The sequence below is a fragment of the Netta rufina genome (genome assembly GCF_964035555.1).
Source record: "Netta rufina genome assembly, chromosome: 1".
Lineage (NCBI taxonomy): Eukaryota > Metazoa > Chordata > Aves > Anseriformes > Anatidae > Netta > Netta rufina.
In genome coordinates, this window is record NC_140123.1 from 160,055,278 (window position 1) to 160,071,085 (window position 15,808).

The 15,808-nt window shown below is 36.4% G+C and overlaps 1 protein-coding gene across 3 annotated transcripts in view; it reads left to right on the plus strand.

Annotated features, from left to right (window-relative positions):
• VEZT (vezatin, adherens junctions transmembrane protein) overlaps positions 1-15,808 on the plus strand; it is a 59,788-nt gene that overhangs the window by 32,983 nt on the left and 10,997 nt on the right. For 2 of the 3 annotated variants that reach the window (XM_084306716.1, XM_084306718.1), the window contains exons 6-9: positions 1,156-1,305; positions 9,157-9,304; positions 12,465-12,796; positions 13,619-13,812. In XM_084306716.1, the coding sequence (XP_084162842.1) occupies positions 1,156-1,305; positions 9,157-9,304; positions 12,465-12,796; positions 13,619-13,812 (824 nt within the window). The remainder of the gene's footprint in view (positions 1-1,155; positions 1,306-9,156; positions 9,305-12,464; positions 12,797-13,618; positions 13,813-15,808) is intronic. The other variant, XM_084306717.1, reaches the window with a different exon arrangement.

A 15,808-nucleotide genomic window follows, 5' to 3' on the forward strand; every position in this document is an offset into this window, starting at 1 on the left:
TCTGTTTGTTAAGATGGAAATAGGCTAGATAAAATAGTTATCAGTGCAGGAACACACTCGTCTTTCCAGGTACCCACTATGCCATTCCCTTTTATGTGACTGAAGATGTGAAATTACCTTGTTGCCTGAGCAATCTGAGCAAGGTGAGAGCAGAAGCAGCTCCAGTCCCCAAACAATTCGTCACTTACTGACCACACTATGTCCATTTCTAAGCTGGTTCTAGTAAAAACAATGCCAGCAGGTAGAGAGGGTGAACTGTCAACTATTTTCAGTGTTGCAGTCATAGGTTTGGCATCAAGACTGTGCATGAACAGAAGTAACTAATATTTTCTTCCTTTATCTATAGCTTAGTGTTACATGAACATACTTAATGTTTATGCAATTCACAATTCAGTTTATTTCCAGATTAGGCAATTTCTTACAATTCTAGAGCTATTTTGAAGTATAGTCAAATAAGTAAGTGTCATAGTTTCTTTTAAATTGTGTATTCACCTGAATATATGAATACCAAATCGTATTTTCAAATTTGCTGATTTAATTACATATATTTCATGTGTTTACCTGTCTTGGCTTCCACAAAACACTGCTGTCATTCATTGCACAATTGGTAAAAGCTATTTCCCCACTTACATAATATTTCTGTTGACCTAGAGAAGAATTCTGCAGGGATGGCTTGAAAGAAAATAGTTTTTTACATGGAAAACAAAAAATAGTAGCACATTTTTTCTGCAAAAATAGTTTAAAGAGCAGATTTTTGTATAAAGAGGTGTATGTTAAATATCTGCATGTTAAAATTTCCAAAACTTATACTGGGCATGTAACAGTTTTGTATCAGAAATAATGTTGTGGCCTACTTACGTTTAGTATATTCATTTTGAACACTTTGGAGAAGACAAATGTCCTCAGGAGTTTTACCATGGCTCAGATGAGAATGGAATCAGGCCGCCTGTTGAGGAGTCCTATCTGCTTATCTAAGATTTTGATTAAATAAGTCATTGATATGATGGATTTTTTTTTATTATTTTGTTTTTTTTGCTGTCATAGCTACTGAGCAATTTGAAAAAGTTTCTAAGTAATGGAATAAGAAAACTGATGTACTGTCTTTAAAAATACTTTAGGACATCTGTACAGTTGTATCACATTTTACTTTTCAAGTTTGCTTGACAGGGTCAGTGCCGCTTGCCCATTTAATAAAGCTGGACAACATCCTAGTCAACATCTTATTGGTCTCCGGAAAGCTGTTTATCGATCTGTCAGAGCCAACTTTCGAGCTTCAAGACTGGCTACTCTGTACATGCTGAAAAAATATCCTTTTTGTAAAAAACAACAACACACCAAAAAAAAAAGTTCAGTTATTCCATTAACGTTGCCCACCTGTGGTTGTGCCAATGTTTAGAGTTGGCATGTCTAGAAACATACGATCTAATTACATATCTAAATGAGATAAAGGAAAGGTAGCATAGTAAATTTGGGCTTATGCTTGGTTTGGAACAGTCCTAATTTTTTTCTTTTTTTTGCACTGTGCCATGTGAGATAAAACCTTATATACTGAAACCATTGTTCTAATTATTGATGCCCATGCCTCTGGTGCAAGTACTGAAGTACTTCAGAGCCCTTTGGGATTTTGTTTTTTAATTATTTTTAGCTATCGTTTTCCCTTGCACGAAAATAACCTTTCCTCTGACTGATGAGCCCATTCGCTCATTGTCCCCATGTTCAAAGATAAGTTGATTTTCTGTTTCAGACAAGCTGGGTGAAAACTCTCATTACAATAATTAGCCAAAGGGCACATTTAAGAGTGAGGAGTTTCTACCCTGAACCAAAGTAGAACACTTGGTTCAGATTTGACTTTGTGAAGCAGCATCTACATTTCCTCAGTGAGTTGTATACTTTCTTTAATGGTGTTAGCATTTCAAGACTGTTTTACTATGTTTATTGCACTACATAGGAAATAACAATGCCTTCACCCTCTATTTTAGCAAAAAATAAAACAGACATGTCTCTTATCTGAGAAACTTCATGTAGGGAAAAAAAAAAGCTGCTGTTAATGCAATTGTTGAAAATCTGTCATGACAAATAACTTGTTTTGCCTTCCTGAAACATCCTCGATTAATACTGAATAATAGCATGTGACACAGGCACACACGAAGCTGTGAGAGCATGCATTCACTCTGAAGGAAATAAGTGTTTATTTGCAAAGTAGTAACTCATGTAGGCATCCTCATTCTCAGCTCAAGGCTTAACTCTTAGCACTGAGGATTAAGGTGTACTGGTGACATAAAGGAAAAAAAAATTGACTAGTTCAAACACGTTGGTAGAGGCAACTGGTACCTAGCTTGGCATTAATCAAGAATTGTTTCTAAAAGCACAGGAAGGGATTTGAAAATGGGATCGGTGGACATGGCCTTCACAAATATCCTCCAGCACGAAGAAAGGAAATCTAGTAGTTGCTATGAAAATGTATGTTGCTTTGACTGTGGAGGTTACAGGTGCAAGGAACATTGGTGTGAATTAGACAGTCCACTAGTTTTCTAACTGTTAAACTTCTTGGAATGGCTTTTAAATTAAGGAACACAAGAGAAGAAAGTCTCTTGTTTCCTTTGGATTATTTGACATTTGCATCTGTTTTTGAAAGATCTTTGAGATGGAAGTTACATTATACCAAATTATCATGTAGCTATTGTAGTAGGAAAACCAGAAAAAAATAAATAGTGAAAAATATATTTAAACTGTATGCGTATAGTTCTTTGACAAATGGAAAGATAAACATTCTTTAGAAGCATTATACATGCAGAACATAGTGGAAAAAAGAGTGGCAGAGTGGAAAAAAGAGTTAAGATGCAGACTTGGTCAAATCAGCAGTGCTTGTAAACTGAAAGCAGGGAATTTAAATGTGAGGAAGGTGGGTAAATGATTCCTCCTCCCCACCAAAATAATTAAGAGCAGCTTTAAGGTAGTTTCCAGTTGTCTTAATTTGTAGTTTTCCCTGCATATCATGAGTGCCTGAAAATGCTCCGTGTACTATATGGGCGTTGATGGCAAGGAGCATCTTTCACATAGATTCCACTGCCTTGTGCAATTAAATAGAACGCTTATACTGGAGGGGCCAAAGATGCCTTCACGTCAAAAGCATTCACACCTGCCAGTTGTGACAACTTTAATGCTCTTGTCCATCATCATGTCATTAGCACAAATGTGGCCTACAGCAAAGAGAAGGAGGAACTGGAGAGATTAAATAAAGGCGTAAGGCAATAAACTGAAGGAAAGGAATGTTGATAAATTAAAGGAAAGCAACTTCCACCCAAAGTCTGGAAAAGAGATCCCACTTCTGACTTCTATGGTTCCTTTTAGTAAGTTCTGCTTTGTGCAAAATCAGAAGATTTTCCCAACTTAATCTCCTTTAGGGTTATCTGAATATGAACTAATGAATTTCTATTTGAAAGGTGCTTTTTCTGAGCTCTATGAAAGACATAAATCCAGTAGCACTATTAATCAACAAAACAAAAAACAAAAATTTGAGGAAAAAAATAGAGAAAAAATCCAAATGTTCAATATTTGGAACAATATTATATATTTAAAATTAATAATAGAAAAAACTTTTTCCTGATTAATCATAATACTGTTTAATATTTTTTAAGTGTTTTACTGGATATTAGTTTGTGTCTCTGTAGTGGAGCAGATGTATCTCTGTATTTATGCAAGTGAAAAACTGTGGTTGTTTTTTTGCTTGAAACATTTTTCATTAGAAATTCAATAAGTGAAATGCCTCCTAGTCCCAAGGACGGTAAAACTTGAGTCTTCCCAGCTAATATACTAAGGATCAAAGGTTAGTTCCATTTTAATAGATGACATTATTCTTTAGGCATTTTTTAGCATTTTGTGCTTTATAAAATAAGGAAGTAGTAATTTCCTGAGAGCATAAGCAAATAAACAGTACATGCAATGTGAGAGTTCGTCATGGGGGAAGAGAGATAACACTGAAAATTTGTTGGCTGATTGGCCACAGCACTTTGATATGAGAATTAATGGATATTAAAGTAGAACTGGATCTTCACATGATATAAATGCTCACCATTCATCTTCTTCCACAGTGTTGTATTCATTGACATCATTTGAGGATGTGATCCATTATGTTTTCTTCTGCTGTACCAACCTTCTAATATTGCTGTCTGCTTTTCTTTCATGAGAGTCTGACACTGAAATAAGATGTTTCAAAAACAAAAAAGTCAGAAAAGAGCCAAGCTTTGAAGCCTGTGTCAATGGGAAATAATTTTCTATATTACAGTTTGCTTTCCTTGGTTGACAGTATTCAGCTGATATCATTACATGGGGATGATGCTTATCATTCAACAACAGTGGTGAATCTCTGACTCCAGAGGTCATTTTTATGTGATGTCTAGTTATCAAAATAAAGTCACAGTCACAGTCTAGGTCCTCTGTGTGGTTCAGTGGCTACAAAAGGATGATAATGTGCAGAATGCCCCATTTTCCTTCATCTTTGTCTTTCTTATAATGAACCTGGAAAACTGAGACTGAGAATTATCGTACATCTGGTGATAATCGTTGCCTTAAGACAATAGCTCTTGAACAAAGACATGTCTATTATGACATAAAATGGTTAAAGTAATACAGAAAATGATACTAAATTCACTAATGTAGTAAAAGGTGTACTACAATTTAAAATAAGTTTTCATTTAAAGCATTCTTATGTGTTCAGAACTTACTAGAAATACTTGTAACTGAAGTAGGTTGTTACATACACTTTAATGTATTTCATTATTTCTGAAATAAGCCTCAAATTCATATTTTGAATCAGTAAGACTAATGCTACTGGAAGCCAAAGAGAAGCTGCTTTAAACCTTAGGCACTTGCTTTACGTCTGACTTAAAGAGAGCCAAGGACGGGTACGTACCTGAGCGGCTGAGCTGGTGACTGTTTGGCTGAGTTTAAAACTTGCTGACCTAAATATTGATCTTAACTGTAGCCATAAGTGACTGAAAGGTAAAAATAAATGATTAAATACACCTTAAATGATAAGGTATATGTTGATCTGTGCTAATCCATTCACTGTAGCTTTTATACCCATCAGTATTATTTCTACTGTTTAAATATTTGTGTCAAATTAGGCTTTTATGGTAAAGTATATCTCAAATGAGTAACAGGGAGATCTGTCTGAGGAAGTTGTTACAGAGAATTAAAAATCTTAATTCACAGCTTTACTATGTAAATACAAATAGGCAATACAAATTGCAGAAACCTGATACGTTATTGTTACTCACTTCAGTAGGACTAGAAGTTTGGTAGTATTTGCTTGTGGCCAGTATGCCACTTTTTAGCTCATTTCAGTGAATGGAGTAAATTAATATCTTCCTAATTAAAATTTGTTCCCATGTAAAATAGAAAAAAATATATGATTGTACTTTAGCTTATACCAGGTGTTTCTGTCAGACTCAGTGGACCAGTAATATTTCATGGGATGGATTCTTTACATTTCATGGGAAGTGACAGCTGTGAACTTGCAGAAACAATTCAGTGTTTTCTCCTGCCATTCTTACTCTGAGTTGTTCATATCAGGAAGAGTACATTGCTCAAAGTCACAGAAGATAAGAGCATTTCTCCTTTAATCTGGAAAATAAGGGTATAGCAGGATGCAGTGGTTGAAAGCTTAAACTAGAAATTAGATATTTTGGGTTGAGTATTTACAGGATGTTATGCAAACTAGTCAGTAGTAGCGCAGCAAATCTCTGCACTATACTCCACTGAACTGTGTAATAACTTGGAGGCAATACGTCAGTCAGCGTGCCAGTCGTTTAATATTTTTATGCTTAAGAGCATTGTGGGTTCTGCATCATAAGAATCTATGGTTTATGCACTGATTTAATTATACTCAAGCTGGATGGAGGAAATTGTGTAGCTTGTGTTACTGGGTGATGTTAACAGTCTAATTCTCAGCTGATGGAAGATGGTGTGGTACTCCATTTCCATTCAACTCACTTGATGGATAGGACCTGGGAGTTTGACCATATAAACTCAAGCAACTTTAATTTTGCTGTAAGTGTAAGGCCTTCTCTGATTTTTGGGTGGAGCTGTGTGGAGCCAGGAGTTGGACTTGGTGATCCTTGTGAGTCCCATCCGACTCAGAATGTTCTATGATTCTATGATTCTAGTATTTCTAAATTGAATGGTGTCTCATTATGGTGTAGTGAATATAAAATCCATTCTGTGTATTTGAGATGCACCGAGCTTGGGAAAACTTGTAAATGTGCTCCTTGTGAATCTAGTAAAATTTGTTCCTTCTCTGTAAAAAGTTTAGTTATTACTACATGAAATGTTAGAAAAACACTTTTTCATTTGGGAGAGAGAGTTTGCACAGGAAAACCTCACACAAGCTAAATATATATAATTGTAGTGTCCTTGGATTGTAAAAGCCTAAATCAGAAATCCACTTCTGGAAGGTCTAAGCAAAGATGCATGAGAATTTTTCAGTTAGATGGTTTTCTGTTGACCAGCCAGTTCATCACATGCTTTGCTCATCCCTTCCAGCGGGTGAGATTTTATGAGAGAGCAGCTTGGGTTTCTTAGGAATACTTTGAGGCCATCATTAGATCTTTAGATGAGGATGTGCTTTTGAAGAGCAAAGTACTAATATGAAATTGTTGTGTACGTGGGTACATTAGTACTGTTGCTTTTTATTAAGATGAGCCTCCTGGCAGAGGTTACATATTCATTGTACAGATATTTTATTTTGGATGTGACAGTTTCTTATTAAGTAGCTTTGTCTTCCCTTGCTCCAAGCTTATAAGGAATATAAGTTGAACAGATGAATAAAGTATTTCCTCAAAGACAGAAACATTTAAGTTATGTAAGTTTATTTGCTTGCATCTTTTTAGCTAATCTCTCAATGTGAATAAAAAGAGAGACATCTTACGGTTTAGATCAAAGTGCATTAAGGAAATACATGTATGTTCTTAACAAAAATGATTGGAAGTAAAAGGACAAGGCAGGAGACATGGGAGTTTGGTGGGAATCCCTTGCTGAGATGTACTATAGATAAATGGCTCATTTGGTCAAATCACCCATTTGAGAGGTTCCTTATGATTTTTAGCATGATTTCATGAAAATCAACATGTGTGTTCAAACTGCTTTTTCAGATGCTTGTGTTTTGGAAATGCCTTGTTGCAGGAGAAAGATTATCACAGAATATTATCAGCCTCTAGGATAATTGGTCCTGAAGGGTTTTGACCTGATTTTGCAATCTCTTGTGGAGTTAACGTCCTCATCCCCTGTGCTCCATCTGCTTGGCACGCAGTCAGGTTAATTTAGAATAGCTGACCCAGCCACCACCGTGTGACAACAGCAGCTGGTGACAACACCATGTTGTGTTCCTGAGTCATTTGCATTGCTTCAACCTGCATTTGCATTGCAGGTTTTCACCTGCATTGGTGCTTCTGGAGGACACTTAAGAGGCTTCTTTCTTCCTGGACTTTTGGGAGGAATTAAGGAGAAATGTATTTGTTTGTTCAGAGCCCAGAGACATAGTATTGCTGTTTCCTGAGGCACAAAAAATTCACTTCATGCACTGTTCTTCTACTCAAGGGATAAATATTTTCTTCAGCAAGTTGAATCCTATGAGAACTTAGCAGGTGGAAAATTTGGGAGTGAAAGCGGGTGGAACTTGTAGCTTCCCCAGAAACCAGATTAGTTGGACAAGAGACAAGTACTTCTAGTGGGCTTTATGTGACCCAAGAGATGAGAGTATTCAGTTTGTAAATCAAAACATAGAGGAAAATAACATAGTTTAAATTAGAAGTATTTTCATGAATGCTTTGCAATTTCTTTTATTTTCCTTTGGAACAAAGGTGTACTTGTGACAATAAGTCCTAAATCATTTTTTAAAGCAAATCTTACTGTTTTTTGACTGGATATTTATTCTCTCTTTACAGAAATCTTGAACTGTCCCATCTCCTCTTTCCCCAGCATAAGGTTTGCTTAAAATTAGCACCATTCTAAAAGAAATGCTGCCTAGTCTATGGATTGTTTTTATCTGTTCCTCTAGTATTAGAGTTATATTATGCTTGTTTCCTATTTTTTAAGCATTTCACCACAGTTTGAGGGTTGCAAAGGTACGTTTTTTTAAATAGTAAAAAAATTACCACATGGGTCTTATGATTCTAGCATCAGCAGAAAAGTGCTATTGAAAGACTTGACTTTTTTTCTTGTACTTGTATTTTTATGTGTGAATAGGTAGGTCTGTTAAAATGCATATTTACTGAGATTTCTCAGGCGAACAGCACTGTATATATCATTAAGAATTATCAAGATTGGGGCCTAAATTAACTAAGCTACTTTGTAAACTGGGTAATGAGGCATGGTGATCAAAGCCATGCTCCATCAACTTCTTTAGCTAATTACTCAATAAAATGTCAAAGTCACTGCTGACACACAGAGCGAAGTGATGGGAATATTAGCACATGTATTCTCACAAAATATGTTAAAGATAATTGAGCTTTGGCTGTAGGAAACCTTACTGTGTCTGGGAATTTTGGTATTGAATTAACAGTATAACAACTGGGAGCTGCTCTTTTTCATGGTAATATCTGAAATACCAAGGAACAGTTATTGCAAAGGTCTCCGAGCAGTCCCTCCACAAGCAGGACTTGCAGGGAATTCCTGCAGTTGTCCTGAGTTTGGCCTATAACATAGGCTACCTTTGAAACTCCAAATTGCACAAATGTTGTCTTCCTCTCTCATCTGTTATAATGATTTCTGTTGTGAGATTGACATGATCTAATTGTTGGGAATTTACTAATCGAAGCTAAAGCAATCTAACTTGAAAGGAATGTAGGGATTTTCATCAATATGTTTTAATTTGTCTCTTTTTAGGTAGTTGTATTTAGTATGTTATATTATTAATATTATCATATTATTGGATGTTTAGTCAAGGTCTTATCTCATCCTTCTCTTAGCCTTTAAAACCTGTGCTATGAAGAAAGTTTGGAAGAAGTTCAATTAGAAGTTCAATTTGGGTTCAACTAAACAGGGATTACGTGTTCTTTCATTTAAATTACCAGAAATAAGAATCCTTGTTAGCTGTTTTTATGCCTTTTATTTTTAATGGAAAAGTTGCTTTGCTACCCACCTTAACTCTGGCTAAACCTACCCGCTGAACTCTGAGAGCGACAACGTGACCAGCTACATCTGTGTAGTCCCTTTCAAGGAGCTGGGTCTGGGACTGAGCGAAGAGCAGGTGTCTGAAGAGGAGGCACACAATCTCACAGATGGCTTCAGCTTGCCTGCCCTCAAGGTAATCTCTCCTAGAAGAACAGGCACATCCACGATGGCTCAGCATGATTTTTTTTTTAATTGTCATGAGGCCATTTGGGTTGTGTATACTAGCCTGTGGTAACACAGTCAACTGAGGAAGGAAGTAAAAGTTGTCTCATATCATGTGTTTCTACATGTATTGGCATTACATGATATCTTTTTGCATGTATTTGAAGAGAAGTTGCACAATACAACATGAGGATTTTGTGCTGTCAATCATACAAATTCAAGTCAGTGTTTTACAATCAGCTTGATCAACCTTCTCCTTAAACCTGAGCTTTTGTTCTTTGATTTCACATGATTCCAGATGAATAAAATAATTTCCAGGTTTGTACTTAAATCTTTTTAATTAATCGCTTGACTTTAATAAAAAGAGAGACATCCAAAGATGTAAATTAGTTGTAATTGTCAAAGGGAATAGATGCATTTGGCTACACAGAGAAGTATAAATCTGGGCCCCTGCTGCCATGATCCAGTGAAGTTCTTTGATCTTTGAAAAGATGTTTAACTGAGCAGAATGACAATCATTTAATGGCCTTTTTAATCTATTTTGTTTTGAGATGTTAAGTATGTTTAATGTGCTTGAGTAAATGTTCGCAATTAGATCTAATTTGAATGCAAACCTTCTATGCTCTAGTGGTTCTGTGCCTAGGCAGTTCCATTTTACTCTTTTTTAATGGAAAATTCCATTATTATGTGACTTCTTTGTTTTTATGAGGTTGGCTCTTGTTGCATTTTATTCACGTAATTTCTAGGCCTCGATTTCTTTTCTACTGACCGTAAATGGTACCAGCATTAGTAGTTGCAAAGCTTTGAGGTTTTGTCTAATTGGTTGTAAGCTATGTGCTACATCAGATGTAAGTTTGGGGGATTTTTTCTTGCCTTTTAATGAGCTGAACTTCTAATTACAGTCACGCAAGCCGACTTACCCAGTTCTTTTTAAGCTCAATAAGTCAATTAGAGTTGCCCAAGCTTGTAAACTAAGACTTTGTTTACTTGCCATTTGCAGTAATTTCACTGAAATCTGTTTTAATTAAACTGGATGGAGTACTTTCTGGGTAGAGTTAAAGTCACAACTAGAAATCGGAATTTGCCTGAACTGATGACATTGGTGAAGGCTGGGTGTGGTGTAGTTGAGTCGAGCTAAATTAACGTAAATCTAAGCAGATTTGTACTGTAGTAACAAAATAGTTAGATGACCTTGGGGCATATTTGTATTGTGAGCCCAGGATCTACGTGTAGTCCTCTTTATTTTTTTTGTATTTTTTTGCCTTTGAGAGCACTTTCCGTTATTTTAAAATAAAATGCAGGTAAAATACAGACATGTATCAGATTTGGTGAATATTTTTATTTTTATTCAAGCCCATGCCTAGGCCATATGACCAATGTAGCCTATGTGTTTTGGCTACCTTGTCCTTGCACTACACCAGTTTAAAGAGTAAAATTTTTCGGCTTGAAAATAAATACTGATCCAAGCTGTGAAGACCAGTTGGATGTTTTGTGTGAAGTCTGAATACAGATAAAAATAATCAAAATTTATGGCTAGAACAAACGATTTTCAACCCTACATACATCTGGAATTTCCTTTTCTCTCATCCTTTGTACCTTTTTTCAGGTGGAATTTGAGTTGTTGTTTTCATTTCCTGAAGTTCACTTCTTTTGTGTGCTACCTTTTTACTGCTTTTGCGTTCTGTCTGGAGGAAGGGTTTAGTTGTCTTTTGTGTGCGTTATAACCTGAGCTCTTGACTCTTTATCCAAGGTACCGCACCTTCAGAGACACTTAGGTAATTCCTGCCAATTTGTTTGCTTCCTCCACCCCCTGCTTTCCTAACCTCACTTGGCTTGTGGTGGGTTTTTTTGTTGCTGTTGTTTTTTAACACCCAGCCAAATCATTCTTGCATGTGTACTCTTCATTCTGTTCATCTCAAACTGTTATTTCTTCTCATAAACATCTTTTTTTAATTGATATTTTTTTCCTTCTGGAATATTTTGTCACTTCACATCCAGGTGTTTTGATACATCCTTGGGTATATCTGACCGCATTGATCTGAGGGCATTTAACTTTTTTTGAGTTATTGTGTTGAGTGTTTTGCTCTTGTTCTGCACTGAAAAAAAATGTTACTTGTCAATAGTAGTAAGAGTGCAAAGTTTTACGTATCTCATTGCAAGTCCTGTAGATTGAAAAAATAAAATCTGAACAAGCATTTGTTAGCCCTATTCTGTAGCAGAGAAAAGGATATGGTGAGTAATTGCTTTGTCTTCCTCAGTCTGGAGTGCTTTGGAATAGGTTTCAGACTACACCTTGTATTTAGATGAAGTTGATCCTTGTTAATAAGGACTGATATTGCAGAGTAAAGTGTCATAATCTATCCTTTTATTTTAGAGGTATAAGATGCTACTGTTTTGTCATGGTCTGCAAAGCCAATGGTCTTCCATAAATAAAGAACAGTTGTGTTCATTGCATTTGAAGTGGAAGTTTCTGAGAAACCAAAGTTTGGGGTTTGCTTGTTCCAAGTTGCCTGACCTCTTTTGTACCATATATAATATTGTGAATTGAATAATCTCTTCACATAGTGTTGGGTCTTTCCCTCCCTTAATGGCATTGGTGATGTTTCTCACTTTGGCTGAAAAAAAAAAGTAAGTTAGCAGCTCAGCTTTCTCCAGAAGTAGAATGGCTTTTGTTGGAGTACAGTGCAATTAGACTCGTGTTTAAAGGTTGGGTGTGGGCCAAGGCAGTAGTTAGTAAGTAGATCATAAAACTGATAGTTTGATGTTATAAAGGAAAAAATGTCTTTGCTGCCACTGGAATTTTGGCTGCTATTTGTAAGCTGTAGGGTATTTGGAGATTATAGCAAATAATGAGACTACCTGGGGAGAATATGAAATTGTAGGTCTCTGACAACCTTTTGAACATAATTGCGTATAATGGACTTCATGAAAGAATTAACAGTCACCTAAGGTTCACAAGATCTGAACTCGCATGGTCCGGGATACCCTTCAAAAACGTGAAGCGGATTTTCTCAGTTTTTCAGAGCTGCTGTGGTGGGCCGAGGAATGTGTTTGCATTCTGTATCTGTACATTTATTTTGGCAGCTGGCTGTATTCCAGGCACACAGAGCTAACCTCACTCTGTTTTACAGGTTCTGTTTCAGCTCTGGGTAGGGCAGAGTTCAGAATTCTTCAGGAGGCTGGTACTGCTCCTCTCGCCAGCCAATGCGTCCCCCAAGCCCTTGATCTCCCCTGAACGGTTGCCTCATCATATCTTGTCTGATGTGACTCAAGGCCTACCTCATACACATGCTGCCTGCTTGGAGGAGCTAAAGCGAAGCTATGAGTTTTACCGGTACTTTGAAACTCAGCATCAGTCAGGTTTCGAGCGGCCAACCAGAACAAAGCAGAAGTCGAGGGAGTTGAACAGCCTTCAGACAGCAGTACGCAGCTTGCAGCTTCATCTCAAGGCACTGCTGAATGAGTAAGTTTACACATGAATTAGGAGAACGTGCCTGTGGGAAGAAGGCCTCTAACTCAAGTTCTCTGAGTTGTCAGTTTATATCCCGGATTAGAAAGAAAAAACGCAGATACCTGTAGTCATTGCAAGTAATTCATGCCTCTTCTGTTCATAATTGATTCTACTGAAGATGTCGGTTTCCAAGGCACTAGCTCCACTTTAAAAGACGTTATTTGACAGTAGAATTCTCTCAACAGTGCTTAAAAGAGTATTTCACCACTTACATTCTCATGCTCTGCCTGTTGCTGTGTCTGAGCTTTCAGCTACGTCACCTACTAGGTGTATCTTCACATACAGTTGAGTTAAGGAGCCTTGGTTCAATGTGGAATCTGATATTGTATCCTGGTTGTTCATTAGATATCTGGTGACAAAATCGAAGTGAATCAGTGCATGAATATGTCTTTGCTTTTGTCACTTCCCTGAAAAAAAATCAATAAACATCTTTCATTGATTTTGTAACATACCAAATGCTATAGAAGTTTGGCGCATAGTAACTACATAGCAAATATTTTTAAAGTGTCATCACTGTCTTGGTGAAATCGTTGAAACTGTTCTACACTTTTAATCTTACTTTTAAGAATTACTGTAATGAGTGTAGGTGAACAGTGTATCTTGATGTGGAGAAAGGGATCTTATTTTTAAAACTGTGGGGCATCTTTGAGGAGTTGGCTAAACTAGATCTTGAGAAGCTGAAGAAAATAACATGATATTGATTAGATTAAATACTTGAAGAATGGTAAAGTCAAATATTTATTACTATTTATTTTTGCTCATTTTATTACTTAGGGTAATAATTCTTGAGGATGAACTTGAAAAACTTGTTAGCACTAAGGAGACGCCTGAATTGACAACGGAAGCCCATCAGGTTCTGGAACAAAAACTAAAGTTTATTCAGCCTCATATGCAGGCAAGCAACAGCTGCTGGGAAGAAGCCATTTCTCAGGTGGAAAAAATGAGTGGAAAAAATCCAAATAAAAAAGGTAAATATGAGAGTTTAATTTGGCAACAAATGGAATACACATTAGAGATGGTCAAATGGATCAAAAACTGCGTTCAGACTGCATATCTGAATTTTAGCTAGAGTTTTTAAAAACATACAGTTTGAAAATTATGCAAAGCTACATGTATGTTGAAAATTTGAAAAGCTATATACGTATCAGACTTTTTCATTGTGATGACCTTGAAGCTTTTGTTTCAGCAAAAACTATAAACGTGCTAACTGTCTGTGAGATGTGTGGATTCACATTGTACATTTCTAAGTGTAGACCAAGAGTGGCTTTTTGCCTATGAATGGTGAATGACATGTTGAATGGGTGGGACTTTGATTAATCATTCTTGAGATTTTCTTGTATTTGTTACATTAAAATTAGGTAGTTGAAATTAACAATTGCCTCGTCATAAAACTTTCTTGACATTGACATTTCCTGAAACATTTTGAAGTGTAGAGTACCTATTGAGCATATAATGCCTCTTTGCCTTCTCTCTCAGAGAGAGGGAGCTAATCTGTGTGCTTAGAAGTCATGTGAACAGCACGTCCCAAAGTTTTGCTTTATGTCCCTTATCTTAGTGCCCTTTACTGCTCATGCTGTTATCCTTGTGAATCACATCTAGCTTAAGTAATTGAAGTGAGCTTAGGCTCTCCTGACATAGAGTTGAAGGTATAATTTCTAATCTTTTTTTTTCCAGGAGCATCTTTATTGGCCTAGAAAGGTACAGCTCAGCATCTGAATAATGCTGGTAATTGAGAACACATTAGGAAAATTATGACTTGGGAAATATCAGCAAGTTACCTACAGAAATCCAAAACTATAGTGAGCACAGCTCTTAATTATATATAGGTGGTGTATCCAGTAGGTGGATGAATATTTCTGTGGGCCAAAAGATGTCCAAGCTGACCTTGCTCATCAGAACTGGGAGCACTGGCAAGTCTACTGTACACAGACCAGGGCTCCATGCGGGTCCAGACATGGTGTAACAATTTGTGTGTACTTTGCCTAATTGTCCAGTCTTGTGATTTCCTCTCGCTGTTCTGTAAAACAGTCTGTGAAGATATTGGATGTAGTTTGATATATTTTGCATTTATTAGCCTGTTGTGTTTTGTTGATGCCCTTTACAACCAGCAGTTCCACTGATCTGTTTTTCTCACCTTTTCTTAGATGTTATTTCTAGACTACATGCCATGGTATTTTTAGTTATTTTAGTTATGTTTTTACCTTGTGTATGAATTTGCACAGCAGGGACTGTTCTTGTGACTTGATTCCTTTTAAAGTCTAGGAAAAAATGACTTAGTATATGACTTAGAGAAAAGGGATTTTGTGAGAAGTTTAAAAACAAAAGAAATCTTTCACTTTCTGTTTTTTTTTTCCACTGACTTTCCTGGAAATGTGTGGGGTTTGAATCTCTATTTTGCAACAAGTTTACTGAGTTACTCCATGTGAACTACTTTTAAATTAAGTTGGTTGGAGAAAATAGTTTTTATGTGGCTACATTTGACTTTTCTAGTGTATTTCTGTGCAGTTCAGCTTCTGTGAGTTGAACTTTTCAAGGTGTGCATGAAATCAAGTGTAATTCTTCTGATCTCTTTCTGCACATCTTAACAGCTGGTCTGTCAGTCATGATTATGTGAATTACTTCATTAAATTATGGCTGAGGCTTTCTTCAGTGCTTCCTGAAAGCACTTTGAAAGAAGATGAAATAACATAACAGCTAAGGACATCTTTTGTTTTTACATAGTGTTATGTAAAATCAAATGAATTATTTTTACAACAGCAGTAGCAAGAACCCTATCATAGTACAGCACTGTGTCAAGTGGATGCCCAATGCTTTTGGTGTAATAAATTTAATGGTGTTTAGTTCAGCTGACCATAGCAGAGGAGTAGTAATGCCATTTTCAACATCAGTTGTGAACTGTGATGAAGGTAGAGCTGTTCTTGATGGTTTAGATTCAGTTTTGAGAGGAAATATTGCATAACTTAA